Source organism: Jaculus jaculus, chromosome 8 (assembly GCF_020740685.1).
Source record: "Jaculus jaculus isolate mJacJac1 chromosome 8, mJacJac1.mat.Y.cur, whole genome shotgun sequence".
Taxonomy (NCBI): domain Eukaryota; kingdom Metazoa; phylum Chordata; class Mammalia; order Rodentia; family Dipodidae; genus Jaculus; species Jaculus jaculus.
This window is the reverse complement of record NC_059109.1, coordinates 131,873,547-131,889,667: the sequence shown is the minus strand read 5'-3', so window position 1 is coordinate 131,889,667 and position 16,121 is coordinate 131,873,547. Positions and strand designations below refer to the sequence as shown.

At 46.1% G+C, this 16,121-nt stretch overlaps 1 protein-coding gene across 5 annotated transcripts in view; it reads right to left on the bottom strand.

Moving 5' to 3' along the window:
- Positions 1–15,014, bottom strand: part of Tshz2 (teashirt zinc finger homeobox 2) — a 514,993-nt gene extending 499,979 nt beyond the window's left edge. For all 5 annotated transcript variants that reach the window (XM_045156263.1, XM_045156264.1, XM_045156266.1 and 2 more), the window contains exon 1: positions 14,936–15,014. In XM_045156263.1, coding sequence (XP_045012198.1) covers positions 14,936–14,975 — 40 coding nt within the window. In that variant the 5' untranslated portion in view covers positions 14,976–15,014. The remainder of the gene's footprint in view (positions 1–14,935) is intronic.
- Between the last annotated feature and the right edge of the window lie 1,107 nt (positions 15,015–16,121).

The following is a 16,121-nucleotide window of genomic DNA, read 5'->3' as shown; positions in this document are numbered from 1 at the left end:
TGCTCCCGATGCCAGCCTGCATACCAACCCCAGGCCTCGCGCAGCTGCCAACTTCCTATGAAAAGAGAAAGTTCTGGAGTTTCCCCCTGACATCCTGAGAGGGGAGGCTCTTTCCGGTTTGGAAAGTGTTTGGAAGTTTTAATGAAAGCCTCTGTCCTCCGGGAGCTGCTGGACCCGGGGCGTGAGTGAGCAGCCCTCACGTGCACACAGTCCCACCGAGTCCCGGGCTGGGCCCACGCGCAGGCATCCATCGATGACATTTCCACATGTCGTCCACCTGCACCAACTTCTTTTCATGTTTCTCTAAAACAATTCCCTGTGCTATTGACTTCAGCAATTTTACGAGGCTCTCGACACTGTCGCGAGTGGGCTGGGGAGCTGGCTCTGTAAGTAAAAGATTGCTCTGCAGCATGAAGACCTGAGTTTGGATCCCCAGAGCCCATGTTAATAAGGAAAAAAAAAAATTGGACTGAAGAAGTTGCTCAGTGGTTAAGGCGCTTGCCTGCAAAGCTGAATGACCTAAGTTCGATCCCCCAGCACCCACGTAAAGCCAGATGCATAAAGTGGCATATGCGTCCAGCCTTTATTTGCAGTGGTTAGGGGTCCTTGTGCTTCCATTTCCCCTCCTTTCTCTCCCCTTCCCGTGAATAAATAGTTTTTTAAAAGCAAAACAAAAAAACAAAACAAAAAACGTCAGACATAGTAGCAAGTGTCTGCAATGTCAGCACCCTACAGTGAGGTGGGAGATAAAGACAGGATAATTCCCGGAAGCTTGCAGACCAGCCAGCCTGGTGTCCACAATAGCAAACAACAGAGACCCTCACTCACACAAGGTGGAAGGTAGGACAGACATCCAAGTTTGTCCTCTGACCTCTACATGGGTGCTATGTCATGTAATACACACACACAGAAAGAGAGAGAGGTACACATGCATTATTCACACTAGGTTTGACAGTGCTTGATGGGACAATCAGGGATTAAAAACTATTCAACACTGGCTTTCTTCCCTCAGCACAATTGCAGGAAACCCTGGCTGTCTTGCACAGAGGATCCAGCCACTAGAAGTTTCCACTGGAGGAGAGATCCGCAGCCCTTTGCCTGCAGACACACCTCCATCACCTTGAGTTACCCAGTCTTCCCTTCTGATAACCGGGCCACCATCGTGCATTCCCGAAGACAGTAGACGCTTTGTACCGACTGTGACAGTCCTCATGGACACTGCAGTAACAGGCCAGAGCTCGCCAAGGCCACATTCTCAGTCCTGGGGATGAGTTGAACCATTTAGCGTTTCCTGAGCACTTACTGGTTCCAAGGGCCTGTTCCAGGTGCTTTGCTGTTATTAGGACCTAACTTCTCCCAACAGTCCTCTGGTACGTTATTACCCCTGCCCTACCAATAAGGAAACCAAGGCCTAGATTGGATTATTAACTTGTTAATATAATGACACAAATTTATTGACCACTTACTATGTACGGGGGCACTGTGCTAAGCATATTATCTGATTTATCTCAATCCATCCTCATAAAGACTCAATGAGATGAGTCCTTTTATTAGGTCTGTTTTGCTAATGAGACGATTAAACTCTGGGAAGCAAGCATGCCTAAGCCCACACAGCGAGGATGTGGCCCTTGAGCAGGACATGGATTTGGGGGACACGGGGTGATGGACATGGAGCCCTTACCTGACTCCATGCTCTCCTGTGGCCTGGCATCACTGCGTCTCTCGGGGGTGGAAGGCGGGCACAGGAGGATTTTATTTCCAGGACTCAGGAAATGTACCTGGAGAAGGGCGGCCTCTAGCCCTGCAGTAAATTCTAGAAAAATCACAGCTTCCAAACACTTTCCCTGGCTTCCACTTTGGCTCCAAGAACAACAGGCTGACTATTTTCAGTAGAGCCCTCACATATGATCGAGAAGAAAAGCAGAAGAGAGGATGGGAGAACTCTTGACCGAAATAAATACAGACAGATTGGCACAGTCTTCAGTAGACTCCTTTTTCCCTACCCGCCCCCCATGATCCTGCTTGCTCCCTGGGGACCAATCCCCACCCTTTCCACCACCACACAATTGTTCCAAGTCACCAAAAGCTTTTGATGTGGGAGGCTCCTGAGCGGCCGGCCTGTTTCTACTTTTGGTGCCTGGTGAATAGGGTGAAGGCTGAAAAGATCCTGGGTGAGTGTTGGGTCTGTCTCTCTGCTCCTGCGCCTCCTGAAGCCCCCTTCTTAGGGGACACCAGTTCCTCACCTCAGTTCTGCAGCCACATCTGCCCCACTACCACTGCTTCCCAGCTGTTTCTCTTGGTTTGAGCAGGCTCCAGTGTTGGGACTTGGTACTGTCTTACACCAGAGAGATGAGCTCCTCCCCCGACCGCTTCATGGTGAGCCCAGTGTGAACGTCGCCTTGGTGTAGAAAGCCACTTCCTACCAGCTTGTCCAGACAGCACACTCCCCATTCCCACGGTATCTGTCCTTTATCCTGTCTTAATCAGCTTCACCTCAAATGACACAGGATGGGGTTCATCCACAGCTAATTAGTCCCTTACCTGGTCCCCAAATTAAATAAAAGCGCCAAGAAGGCAGGCATGTTGCTAGTTTTCTTTAGGGCTCTAGTTCCAGCACCTTCTATACAGCAGGCCTTCAATCCTCAGTATTGAATAAGGGATCTATCTGTCTATTTATCTATCTTATCTATCTACCTGCCTATCATCTATCTGTTGCATGCATGTTTGTGTGTATGGGCACACATGCGTGTGCAGGAGTGTGTGTTCGTCAGGTGTCATCATTCAGGAATGCCGTTCACCTTTTTAAGACAGAGTCTCTCATTGTCTTGGAGATCACTGAATCAGCTAAACGAGCTGGCCAGAGCGAGGCTCGGGGATCCACCTGCCTCTGCCTGCCCCACACTGTGATTAGCAGCCAAGCCTGGCATTTTGTTTTTAATGTGGGTTCTGGGGACGGAGACAAGACTTTGTCTACTGAGTTAAGACAGGTCTTAAGGCAGGGAGCAAACACCCGCACAAGTTCTCTGGGATCCCAAATCTCTTTGTCCTAAGATATACTTTTATAATCACGGCAGCGGGCCAATGTCCCAATGTCCCTCCTTCCTGTTCTTATGCAGAGGTGATGATTAAACAGGGAAGATGTAACCAGGAAACAGCCCATTAGCTTAACAACTCCTAAGCATTATAGCTCTGGGCTTCAGAGGGTGAGCAAGGCTCCCTGGTGGGGGAGGGGCAAGGCTGCCTGGTCCTGGGAACTGACAACATCTGGGGCTGGGCCAGGAAGTCACCTGGAGTGCAGGTGAGGCACAGGGCTCAGAAGCGAGGGTCCTCCACCCCTTCAGGTGAAAGAGTTCAGTCTCCTTCACACCACCCAGGCTCTAGGTTCTGCTAGGAAGCTCAGAAGTCCCTGTGACCAGCGCGCATTGTCAGAAAATAGAATATCCCTGTTACCCTCAAGGGGTTCTAGTCCTGGTCCGCTGGAAGCAGGCAGGACCACGACGAGCAAAATGCAAGTTTATTATGAAAACCCAGTCATTTGCCATTAGTAGTTTCTAAATTGACATGCATTCAAAGTACAGCTATGATCGTGACTGGAACAGAGGTCTGCCTGTTACAATGTGTGAAAGAGATCTCTATACTTGCAAGTCATTATTTAGACAAAATAATACAATAATGAAAGTACATATCAGCTTATTTACAGACTCATGTATTCATTCTTCAGGAAATAGTTATTTAGTGCCTAATTCAGTTATCTAGATTACTCCCAGAATTCCTACAGAAAAAAAAATACCAAGAAGAAAAACACTTACCAAGAAGATGTGTAAATACTTGGTCTGCCTTGAAGGTTTCATGTATATCACATTATCTAGTCATCACAACTAAAAAATGAGGAGAGCAATATCCTTGTTTCCCAATTGACAGAGGAAGTGGAGATGTGGCTACATGATGAACTTGCTTCTAGGTGCTCAGCAGGCTGGGAGACACAGCTGGACCAGGTTGGTCCTGAACTGCCACTCTGTCATTTTTTGACAGCCTCGCCATTATGTGACATGTGATCCTACCACTGGCCTTATCTCCAGCAACCATCCCTCAGCCAGTCTCTACATCATCGCCAGCAGGCCAGCTTGTTCAGTGAGCAAACCCACCACTACCTGAGATTCAAGCTCCACATTCTACTTAACAACCCAATTACACCCCATCTTCTCCCTGCTAGAAGCCCTCCAGTGAGACCCCATGTCCCCTACAATCAAATCGATTTGACTGTGATCTGCCACCTGCCCAGCTACATTTCCTGGCTTCCTTTTTTATCACTCTTTTTTTTTTTTTTTTTTTTTTTTACTCATGTGTGTCTATGCATGTTTGTATGTGAATGGGTGCATGTGTATGTGGAAGATGAAAGTTGATGCTGGTGTTATTCTTGACCATTTCTACCTTGTTTACTGAGGCAGAGTCTTGCACTCGGACCCAGGGATCACTGCTCCAGCTAGCTAGCTAGGCAGTTTCCAATTCCTTGTCACTTCCCCCAAGAGCTGGGTTTACTGGTGGGCTGCCGCACCCATCCTGCCTTTACACGGGTACTGAGGATCTGAGTCCCAGTCCTTGTGCTTACATGGCAAGCACTTTATCTGCTAGCTATCTCCCTGGCCCCACCTACTTCATTTCTTTTCACATGTCCCCATCTTAATTTATCCAGCCCATGAGCCTCCTGTGTATCCTTTATCCAAACATGTAAGTCCGTGGCCTCAGGCCCTTGGGACTTACTGTTCCCTCTGCCTGGAACTGAATGCTACTCTGAGCTACGTGCTTGGCTAGACTCTCACTTTTTGTCCAGATCTGATCAAAGCACCACTTGAGAAATACTGACCTCTTTATTTAAAATGGCAACCCTCCCATCACTGTCTACCCCAGTCATTCTGAATCATTTTTATGAAATGCCATCAGCATTATTCAACACCATACAATGTGTTCGTTTGTACATTCGCTTCTTGGTCCCATCCACAAGAACAGTAGTGGTGTGAGGCAAGGGGGGGTTTCTTTCTCCTTTGACCCTAGTGCCTTCCTTAGCACTGCTGAGAGTCACTCCTTGCACAGAAGAGGTGTGCAATCTGGTGTCAGAATTTGCCACACAAGTGAAGAAGCCACGAGTGTTTATTTCCACTTGAAAAAGAACTAAAGGAGGAACCCTCTGGGGACTGGGAGATGGCTCAGTGGGGGAGGTGCTCACTGTGAAAGCATGAGGACCAAGTCTGTGGCCCCAGGATCCACACAGAATGCCAGGTGTTGCCGGCAGCACACAGTCATGGCTGCAGACAGAAACTCTTCAGGGCTGTCTGGCTAACCAAACTAGCCAAATCAGCATGCTGTAGGTTCAGTGAGAACCGTTGTCTCAGAGAGTAAGGCGGAGAGTGATTGAGGAAAGGCACCTGACCTCAACCTCTGGTCCATAATCACATAACAAAAAATAAAACAGAATAACAAGGATCAAAAGAGCCCTTCCTGTGCACGTGTTAACAGTCAGTGACCAGAAGTTTCTACTCGGAGACACGACTCAAGACAGCCTTCTCTCTCGGTATTCTTGACCTTGCAGCCAACAGGCCAGAGGAAGAGCCACAGGAGCTGAGGAGCTTTCTCTGGAACATTGCTCATGACACTGTGGACTACACAGCAGATGGCCCACATGGGCCTCAGAAGAAAGGAGAGTGATCTTTCCACCCCAGCTTGGCCATGGTGTGACCCTGCATGTTCTCAGAACTCCATCAGTGAAACAGGGGCTACCCTGTGATGTGTGAGAAACAAGACTCGGCTAGTGTCCCCTTCTTTCTTCTAGAAGTTCTTTTCTATCCATTCGCATGTATCTCACACATACTTGTATAATTTTGCTTCTATGAAACAAATGTCATCATGGAACAGTTTTCTGTCTGATCATTATTTTTTCCTGAAAATTCTGTTTTCCTCTGTAAGTGCATATGTGTGTTCTCCAGGTTTCCCCAAATGGAGTGTGAGACCTTACTCATCCCCTGGACCCAGCTACTACAAAATGACCTGGTACATAGTAGGACCTCAAGACATTAAGACAGTTTAAATAAGCCCAGGTCCAGACATGAAGCACTTGATTCAGGTCTATAAGCACTCACATAGTGGCAGATATTGTAATCTGCTATAGTTGTTGCTGGTACTACAATCCTATTTCTTGTGAAGAGCTTTTTTATTTGTTTATTTATTTTTGAGCCACTGTGGGATTCTAAATAGCCTAGTATGGACAAGAGCCATCACTGTAGTTTCAGTTAAAAAAAAAAAAGTGAAGGGGTAAAGAGATGGCTTAGCAGTTAAATCACTTGCCTGCAAAACCAAAGGACCCTAGATCGACTTCCCAGGACCCACATAAGCCAGATGCACAAGTGGGCGCACACATGTGGAGTTTGTTCGCAGTGGCTGACGGCCCTGGCGCACCCAATTTCTCTCTCTCTCTCCCTGCCTATTTCTGTATCTCTCTCTCAAATAAATAAATAAAAATAAAATATATTTTTTAAAAGTCACTATGCATTCACACCTGATTTATTTCAATCCCTGAGAACACGGGATCCACTGATAATTGGTGACTTGTTTGTACCTTCCCAGTATAAATGATCCATGGCCTTCTGGTGAGGACACTATTCCCTCAAATCCACATGTCACTTAGTAGCTTCTGAGCATTTTCTCAGCCTTCACTTTATGTAATATTCTCAATGAACCTGGGACATAAGGAAAACCACAGGTGCCCATTATATGGATGTGCAAGAAAGGTGAGGTGCTTGACCGGGTTAATCCTGCCCACAAGCAACAGACCATGAGAGCTGAACTTGAAACCACAAGGAGCAAGGCTACTGCTAGAACCTTCCTCACCTCGTCTTCTTCCTCCACCGCTCCGTTCACATCTGAGAATCTAACCTCAAGGGAGAAACAGGAAAATGTGCTCAGCCATGAGCCCAACTTTCTAATAAAGGAAAATAGCCAGAGGCGATTCTCATACAAACACACGTAGAGCTCTTCATTTGGGGCATTTCTTTTGTACCAAGTGGTACCAAATGCATGGAAAAGACCTACGTCTTTTATATAATATCATGTTAGCCCAGCAGCAATTCACATCTCCCTAGGATGTAAGAGGGAGGATTCCTAAATATACAGAAAATTCCAAAGATCTGATCAACAGAAGTGATTTCCAATAAGCCCCACACATTTTCTATGGAAATATTCATATGTTGCTGCTCTTGCTGACACAACTTGTCTCCCCCTCTGGACAGCCCTGGCCCTCGGTCACCTTTTGGCATGCCATGTCACCAGATTTCATGCATGTTTCCTGAAACCATGAAGCATCAGGGAAGTTTCTTCCCATTGCATTTGAGGCTGTGTGGCTGCTGCCAAGGCGGGGTTTCTCTCGTTCCGCCTTTGCTGACTATTTCCACTGGAAATGGTGACTGCTCTGCTCACCTTCATATCATAAACGCTACAATTTCCATAGAAATGGCTTCGATGTGGCTTCAAGAAGAAAGCTCTGGGGTGATTTCTGAGCATTCACCCAGTTCTGAAAGCACTTTACTAATTACACTCAGTGATCTTAATTTTTGTACTAACAGAAACTGCAAAATGTTCTCGCCTTTCCTCTCTCCCTCCCTCCCTCCCTCCCTCCCTCCCTCCCTCCCTCCCTCCCTCCCTCCCTCCCTTCCTCCCTCCCTCCCTTCCTCCCTCCCTCCCTTTACCTCTTGCAGCTTTATGGAAACACGAGGGCTTTCCTTTAAAATAAATGGACACTATAGCGTTTCAATTAAATTCGTCTTTGTAGAAAGATACCAAAGAACTAGAAAGCTCCTTTAAAAATCTTCCCACTCGACATCTCATCCTTTGCAAAAACACGTGTCAATAGCCTGTAAGGCTCTTCCCTCTCATCCTACTGAAACCCACTTTTCAGCCTTGGACCCAGAGCTGGATGTCTCTGAAAGCATCTTGATGGTTTTCTTTTGGCGTGCCTGCCCATGTTTGCTTCTGTGGAAGTATTTTTTGTTAAAGGGAATGTGTATTTTGATTTCCTGTTCCTTTGTGTACCCCCAGCAAAGCTACTGGACTGGTTGGGGTCGTGGGTATGGGGATACAGGATTCAATTTTTAAAATAAGATTGTAGGAAAGGGGGGGTACTCTCACTAACAAGCAACATTCAAGACAAATGCTTTAAACACAAACAGCTTTTTTTTTTTACATGATTTCTCTAATTTCATTAGTGCTACAACTTTTGCACAGTGCCGCTCCTGGATGTTCGGGAAAGCTAAATAGCATGGCTCACCTAGCCATGTTGCTAGAATTGACATTTCTAAAATTTCAAGTAATTTTAGGAATGGCATCCCAGGAGATTTCGGGGTACCCAAGGGACATGTTTTCCTAGATGGGAAAGCAAAAGTTTGAGAGAGGCAACATTTGAAATTCCACATGACCATTTTAATGACTAATAAAGACATCTGCATTATTTAATCATTTCCTCCACAGACTTTGCATCCTGGCATTGTCTTCTGTGTACGTACGTACGCACGCTCTGTCTTCAGTCTGAAACTTCTGTAATGATCCCTCAGACAAAATGAGAACTGGGGACACAGCCACAAGCTGGAGATGCTTCCAAGAAATGTACAAGTTAGAGGGGAAGCGAAGGTATGCAAAGGCACTTTCCAAAGTGTGTGCAAAGTTCAGCCATGGACAGTTGGACTCCTGTGTCTCTAATTTTTATTATCATCCCTTAAAGTCCTAGAGTAACTTGAAGTCCATTTTAGATATTATCCCTCCACTTACTCCTGGAAAAACTCTCCAAGACAAGTGATTGAAAGGTCAGATGTGTGTGTGAGTGTAAGGGAGTGGGTTATAAGTCAAGCAAAAAGGGTATTCTATGAAATATGTTTCTTAATGTTTGCTGTCTGTTCCCTTAATGTAATAGGCAGACTACCCAGCAAGCACTCTTTATGTGGTGATGTTTTTCTCATGTGTATAGACTGACAAAATCCTAACCCTGACCAGCCCCAAAGAACACAATAATTCCTAACCTGAAATGAAACTTTTGGAACTTAAAAATAAAATAAAATGAAAATTGCTATAAATTAATAAAAAATAGTTATCAAATCCTCTCTTAGCAGAGTAAGCAGAGTCTATGGAGATAGTATTCAAGCTCTGATGGCAGATTACAGTTCAAAAAAACATCCTGCATTTATCAAAATATTAGAAAACTGAAATGAATTTCTCCCAAAGAAATAAAAATATAACCACATTCTCAACTTGTACAGCAATGAAATTATTTGTGTGCCAAGCTTCTTTTAATACTACTGTGATTTTTTTCTAAAAGTCGTTCAATTTGATTGTAATTAAATATGTAATGAAAAAGTACTGCTTCAGGGAAGCGAGGCAAGACAGTCTCTAACTGTTAGTTTAATATATTTCCAACTGTCTTTGCATCAAACGAAAAGGATACTGTGTGGTATGCCTGGCCTCAATATAGAATTTGTTAGGTAATTCTGTGCTTTTTTAAAGGGGACCCGGATGTAGGCATTGCCTTTTCAGTAATGCCTAAGTCTTCCCAAACCTTGGTTAAGTCCACAGATAGTCCTCAAACAGTACAGGAGAGGAAGCTTGACTTTGGACATTTGAACTTTATATCAGCTAATTACAAATCCAACCCAAACAGGAAGGAAGGCCAGGTTTTCTTCTGGGCTGATTTTCCTAAGCTCAGCTGCAGAGATGAGCAGAGCAGCATCATTTCCTGGGCCTTGAATAATGGTAGGCTCGACCTCCCTTTACCACCTGCTCAGCCCGGAGCAGAATTCCCAAAAGGTGCTGGGAAGAGAAACAGACCAGCCCAGGTAAGATCCAGTCAGAGTGACTCCCCAGACGAGCGGGGAGTCATCTGGGATGAGAGAAAACATATACCTTAATTGGAGAGTGAGACAACAAGGAAGGAGCTCAAGGACAGGTCTGAAGAGTCCAGGAGGTATTTGTGGAGCATGAAGCTTTCTCAGATACAGGAAGAAGAACCGAGGTGACCAACCAGGAGCCACAAGAAACACAGGTGAGAAGAGAACTGTACAGAATATTTCCCAGGAGTATCTTCGCCCTCCCTAAAAGTAGCCTGGAAATCAACTCGCCAAGCCTCCCTCGGAGATTTCACCGGGGAAGTTTCCCAGCGCCCTTCTCCCTGAGGTGCCGTCACATGCCAGCAGCTGCTTAGGGTTAATGTATTATGTCCTGATATGGCAGATTAAAAATGAAATCAATAAATGCCTAAAACAAATGGGCTTTTGAGATGTCCTATTCAATCTGGGTCTTTAAGGGTGAGGCGAAAGGGGTGGGGGATCAGAAAGGGGAACGGGGAAGGGCCACTTAAGGAATTGATTCCAATCTACAACATTCTATGGACAAAGACATTTCTAGGTATCTGTCCTTCCTTTTAGGGATATACTTAAATAATATGAGTAGCTAAAAAGACTTTGTGTTGCTGAGTGAGACCCTTGGGGCTTTATTGGGTGTGCATGTGTGTGTGTGTGTGTGTGTGTGTGTGTGTGTGTGTGCATGCATGCACGCATGTGTTTAAAATCATACTGTTTGGGTAAGCAAGATCTATAGCATGAAGCATTTAAGTGTTCAAGATGCAAACTTTTCTTTCTGAAGGGTATTTAAGCAAACAGAGAAAGCCAGGGTCCTGAAACTCTTCTATTCCAATTCTCTTGTGTCCCATCCCACTTGCAGGAAAATGAAAGGCAAACTTCACTTTCCTCTGTGAGTTTCCTCCGCTGCCTGGCAAGTTGGGGTTTCTGGGACTTCGCCCATGAATCTCGAATCAGCCTGATTGTGAGGCAGAAACACAGATCTCTCAGGTCATCTCTGTGCCTCTGCAGTATCCTGAACTGTCCCTGCTGAATACGTTCCCCATGTAAATAAATAACTTATGCTATTAAGGTGCAAATTGCAACTTTTTAAGTAATGATTGCTAATAGTCTAATGTTTGCTGCCACACAAGGACATTCATGAAAACAAAATCTGCATTATTCATCTCCATAGTAAATAAACAAAGTAAATTGAGAGAACTCTTCCTTCCTGCAAGAGGCTCTGCAGAATTAGATTATCAGATAGCTTCTGAAAGTCAGCAAGAAGGAAGCACAACACCGCTTCAGGGGAGCAGAGGCAGCGCCCCATAACTCAGAGACGCATTAGATATTCACAGCTACATGACCACGGAAGACCTGGGGTGCTATTGTAATGGGCTGACATGACTACTAAATAATTGTTTAGGGTGGTGAAATAAAATGCCTCTTCAACGTGTATGTGTGCAAGGCTGGGATTACGTGAACAGAAGGGTTTAGACTACAGCTGCAACTTACAATGTTTAGGCACTCTGTATCTTGCAAAAAAATAATAATAATAAATAAAAATCCTGTTCCATTTTGCTTGACCTTTCTGCCATTGTTTTTATCATTTTTTTTTACAGTGAATAATAGGGAGGAAGGCATGAGTGAATGTAGAATCCTGTCTATTTTCAGGCAAAGGTGGGTGCATTTTAATGGCTAGTGAAATATATTTCCAAGTAAGCAAGCAGAGTGCACTCACGTACACAGACCCCTGGGGTACTACTGTGGGCGGCTTTCAAAACTTTTCTTATCATTCTAGGTCCTACTTTGGCAAAACAGCATAGCTTTGGAGAGCTGGGGAGAATATTTCTGGGGATCATCATTCTGACTGAGCCGTTTCCTTAAAGAGGATTTCTACCTTGAAGCATCCCTCGCCCCCACTCCCCTGCAGTGGGGGAGGAAATCTGATAAAGACTAAAATCCTCCATCACTTATAACATCATCCCATCCCGTTGGTTCTATTTGGATACCTGCTTTATTAGAAAGTTCTGTAATTGATTTCTTGAAACATGGTCCTTAAAACGAATCATGCGAAGGAATCTAATAGCCTGGAACAGTTCTTGGGCAAAAAGGGCCCCAGGAAAACCTCAGCTCTGATTCACTTCCAGGCCTTTTCCTATCTTCCATTATTCATTAATCAAGCTGGAAATCAAGCTTTCAACATCGGTCCATGGGAGTAATTACTTACAGTTGTGCATTGTATTTAATTTCAAGCAGTGATAAAAGTTAGTGTGGCCCCAGTTTTACAAATACCGTCTTCCTTCCCTGGATGTTAACTAGCTGCAGAACCCCAGCTAACTTTGGTAGTGAGGACTAATCACTCATCCTCAAACAGAGTGGGGCCTGGGTGACCTCGAGTGAGTGGGAGAAATACTGCAGGCAAAATGATCTGCTTTATTAAAATGTGAGCAAATAAATACAGAAAGAGGGGCCTCACTGTGCACGAAATGAATTACTCCCTTTCAGCCCAGAAAGGAGTTCCACTTCTTCCAGGGAAAATAATAAGGTTACAGAAACAAGCACGTAAAGACACTAGATATTTACCAGGCCAGAAAACTGAAAGTATGGCCACAAGTTTCTAACACAAACACACACACACACGCACACACACACACACACACACACAGTGTCCAGCACCAATAAATACTTAGTGGCTTAATGAAAGGATCTATCTAATTTAAATAATGTGACACAGCATCATTTCATGTATACCTGGACGCTCACTGACCAGAGGAGAATTCTAACCAAAGCAGTGTGATTCTGAGCCTGCGCTTTTTGTCCTGAGCTTAAGGCACGAGACATGTCCAGCCATCCTGGCCATTTCAATTACTGCTTAGTTGTTGATGGCCTTTACCAGAACAACAAGAGGGGAGGGGGGAGAAAAAGTAATTTTCAAGACAGGATCACGTCTTGCTGGACTGTAGCCCAAGATTCTCTTTTGGGACAATAATATGGACCTTGTCTCAAATAATTTAGTTACACTTAAACTTCTGTTGCCATCACAGACAAGGCAGGCTTACTTTTCCAGAGTCCTGAAGGCCAATGCACACCCTCACTCTGTCATATAGCAAGGCAGTGGATGTTTAAATACATATATATATATATATATATATATATATATATATATATGTATGTGTGTGTGTATGTATGTATGTATGTATGTATCGGAGCTATTGTTTCCAAAAGAGGAAATTGAGTTGAGAAAAGTATGCCTTGCTATCTAGACAAGTTACATACACGCTTGTGTGTGTGTGCGCGCACACACACACACAGTGCTAAAAATATTTTCATTATTTTGCTCTTAGAGACACAACTGAAAAGCATACAAGTCAGAGCTTTGTGAATGATATTTCCACATACGACTCAAGACAACCTACAGTTACAGAAGCAATTCTTCGTTCAGAGGGAAGATAGCTGTAGGTCTTTGGAAGTACACGCATTGCTTTTGGGGCTGGGGTCAGGCAGGGATGGGAGCTGAGATCAGCAGGCCAGTGTGGGTGGACACAGATGCCCACTTTCCCTAGATTCCTACATAACTCCGGATTCATTTGAACGGTGACTTTGCAAAGTTTATAAAAGTGTTCCAGCAAACTTCTCCCTGTGTTTGGCTGGAGTTGGAATGGAAAAAAAAAACTGGTAGTGGATTTCCAGAATACTAGCTTTAGCTAAGGCTGCCTTGAGTAAGAGGGCAAAATCAGAGAGAGAGAGAGAGAGAGAGAGAGAGAGAGAGAGAGAGAGAGAGAAAGAGAGAGAAGAAATGGTAGCAACCAAACTTAAGCTTGTATGCTAAAGCCCTGATTCAACCAAGGGACACAAAGAAATAAAAACACCCACATTAAAAGCCAAACAAGATAATAATTGTGCACGTCTGGCTCTGAATATAGAGGGCAAAGCTGGCGTCACTGGCACTCTGAGTTACCATGGTGAGTGATTTATTGATATATATCAAGAATGAATAGATCAAAGGCAGTGAGATGACGGGTGATCAATCAAATGTCAGATCAAAACTAGCAATCAAGTGGAAAGCTGATTTTTCAGTGGGTGGGTCTGGCAGGAGAAAAATGAACTTTCATATCACACTTCCGAGAAACAAAACCCCAGCATATTATTATAAAAGCAATTAAGCAACCCAAAAGAAAAAAGAAGAGGAAAAAAAAAAGAAAAAGAAAGGAAAATCCCATGCAAGATCTGTTGTACGGACTTATTAACCTGTTCTCATCTTTTGGTGTGGATCCTGCAAGAAAAGACTCCGGAGGGACCCCTCCTACTACAGAAATCAATTCGCAAAGTTTGTATCTCTCTCCAGGCAAATAAAATAAAATAAAATAAAATAATCCAGAACTGCTTAAATGTCTATGCATTACACCCCCCCCCCTTGAAAAAAAAACTGATTAGATTTTTTTGAACAGAACATCCTTTCAGAAAACAGAAAAGCTTCACCATTTTCTGGGGTGTCTTTTCTACCTTGGCGACCAGAGCTACCCCCTTCCCTGGGCTCACCCCACGAGCTAGCCCGCAGCCCGGGGCTTGGCCATGCCTGTCACTTCAGAGCCCCCGAACCCCAGCAGCGACGAGGGGGAGGGAGGATGCCGTTGCCCCGGGGAGGCCAAGAAACCACACTGACACTGACCGGCGCCCGCCCGGAGATGCCAGGGTGCGGAGGCTGTCTCCCTAGCCCGCACCCCAAACCCTCAATCCAACTTTGGCTCCAGAGGCAAGAAACAGACTGGGAGGAAAAAAGTTAGGGGTGGGGTAGAGGGTGGAGGGAGAAAAAAAAAAAAAAAGAAGAAAGTTTCAAGGAGGAAAGGGTTGGTGGGACAGCTCCCCCCCCCCCCCACACCCCCCGACCGACCGACCGACCGACCAGGAAGCCTGGGAAGGGGAGCATTTGGGAGCTCAGGGGAGGGCGAGACAGGCTGGGGTGATGCGAGGGGCGCCCGCCGCCGAGCCCCCGTGCCCCAGTTCCCCGTCCCCCGAAAGCGGCCGAGGGTGGCGTCCGAGCGGAGCGCAGCCGGGTCCCTTACCTGCCGCCCGCCGCGGAGCCTGCTGCTTCCTGCGGGGCATCGCGGTCCTGCGCTCCAGTCCGACTTCTGGCGCCCCAGCCCGGAGCCGCGCGCGCGCGGGGCCCCGCCGGCTCGCTCGTCCCTCGGGGGCTCCTCCGCCTCGCGCCCGGTGCCTCCTAGGACGTCACTCGGCCTCGGTCCCCCCGGCGGTCCTCCCCCCTGCGAGGGGCGAGGGCTCCTCCGCCGCCCGGAGACCCCCCGGCTCTCGGGTGGCCGGCACGGCGGCGGCTCGCGCTGGCTGCTGCGACTGGAGGTTGGTCCTGTCTCGGTGTTCTGTCTGTCTGTTTGCTTGCTTGCTTGCTTGCTTGTTTGTTTGTTTGTTTGTTTGGGGTGGGTTGTTTTTTTTTCGCCCCCCCCCAACTCTCTCTCTCTCTCTCTCTCTCTCTCTCTCTCTCTCTCCTCTCTCTGGCTTTTTGCTTTTGCTTTTGGAAATTTTTTTTTTTGCTTTTGTTTTTGTTTTTGCTTTTTTTTTTTTTTTCGTGACTGGTAAGACACTTGATTTCTTTATTAAACATCCAAGACCCGGTTCTGATGGGAGGGATGAGGGGCGCACACGCGCCACACACACACACAGGCGCGCGAAGATGAGGAAGGGGGGAAAATAAAAGCAATCCTGGGGAGACTGTGGGTTTCTTCTTCTTCTTCTTCTTCTTCTTCTTCCTTCTCCTCTTTCCCTCCTCCTCCTCCTCCACCTCCTCCACGTCTCCCTCTTCCTCCTCCTCCTGCTTGTGCTAGTCCTCCTTCTCCTCCTCTTCCTCCTCCTCCTCTTCCTCCTCCTCCTCTCGGATCCTGATGGCGGATCCGCGCTGGGAGAGATCACTCACGGTAGGTTTGTGGCTGCTGTCAGATCCCGGTCTGTGAGTGATATGCGAGAGGACAGGAGCGGGGTTTGGAAAGACAGAAAATCCGGAACACACACACACACACACACACACACACACACACACGCACGCACAGTCACAAGCACGCTCTCTGGCTTACACACACATACACACACGCACGCACACACTCACACACACACTCACTCACACACACATATCGCGCGCACGCACACACACGCGCACACACACACACACACACACACACACACACAAGACAGGGCGAGGCGATGCCAGCAAACATCGATCCGGCTGAACAAACTGAACAT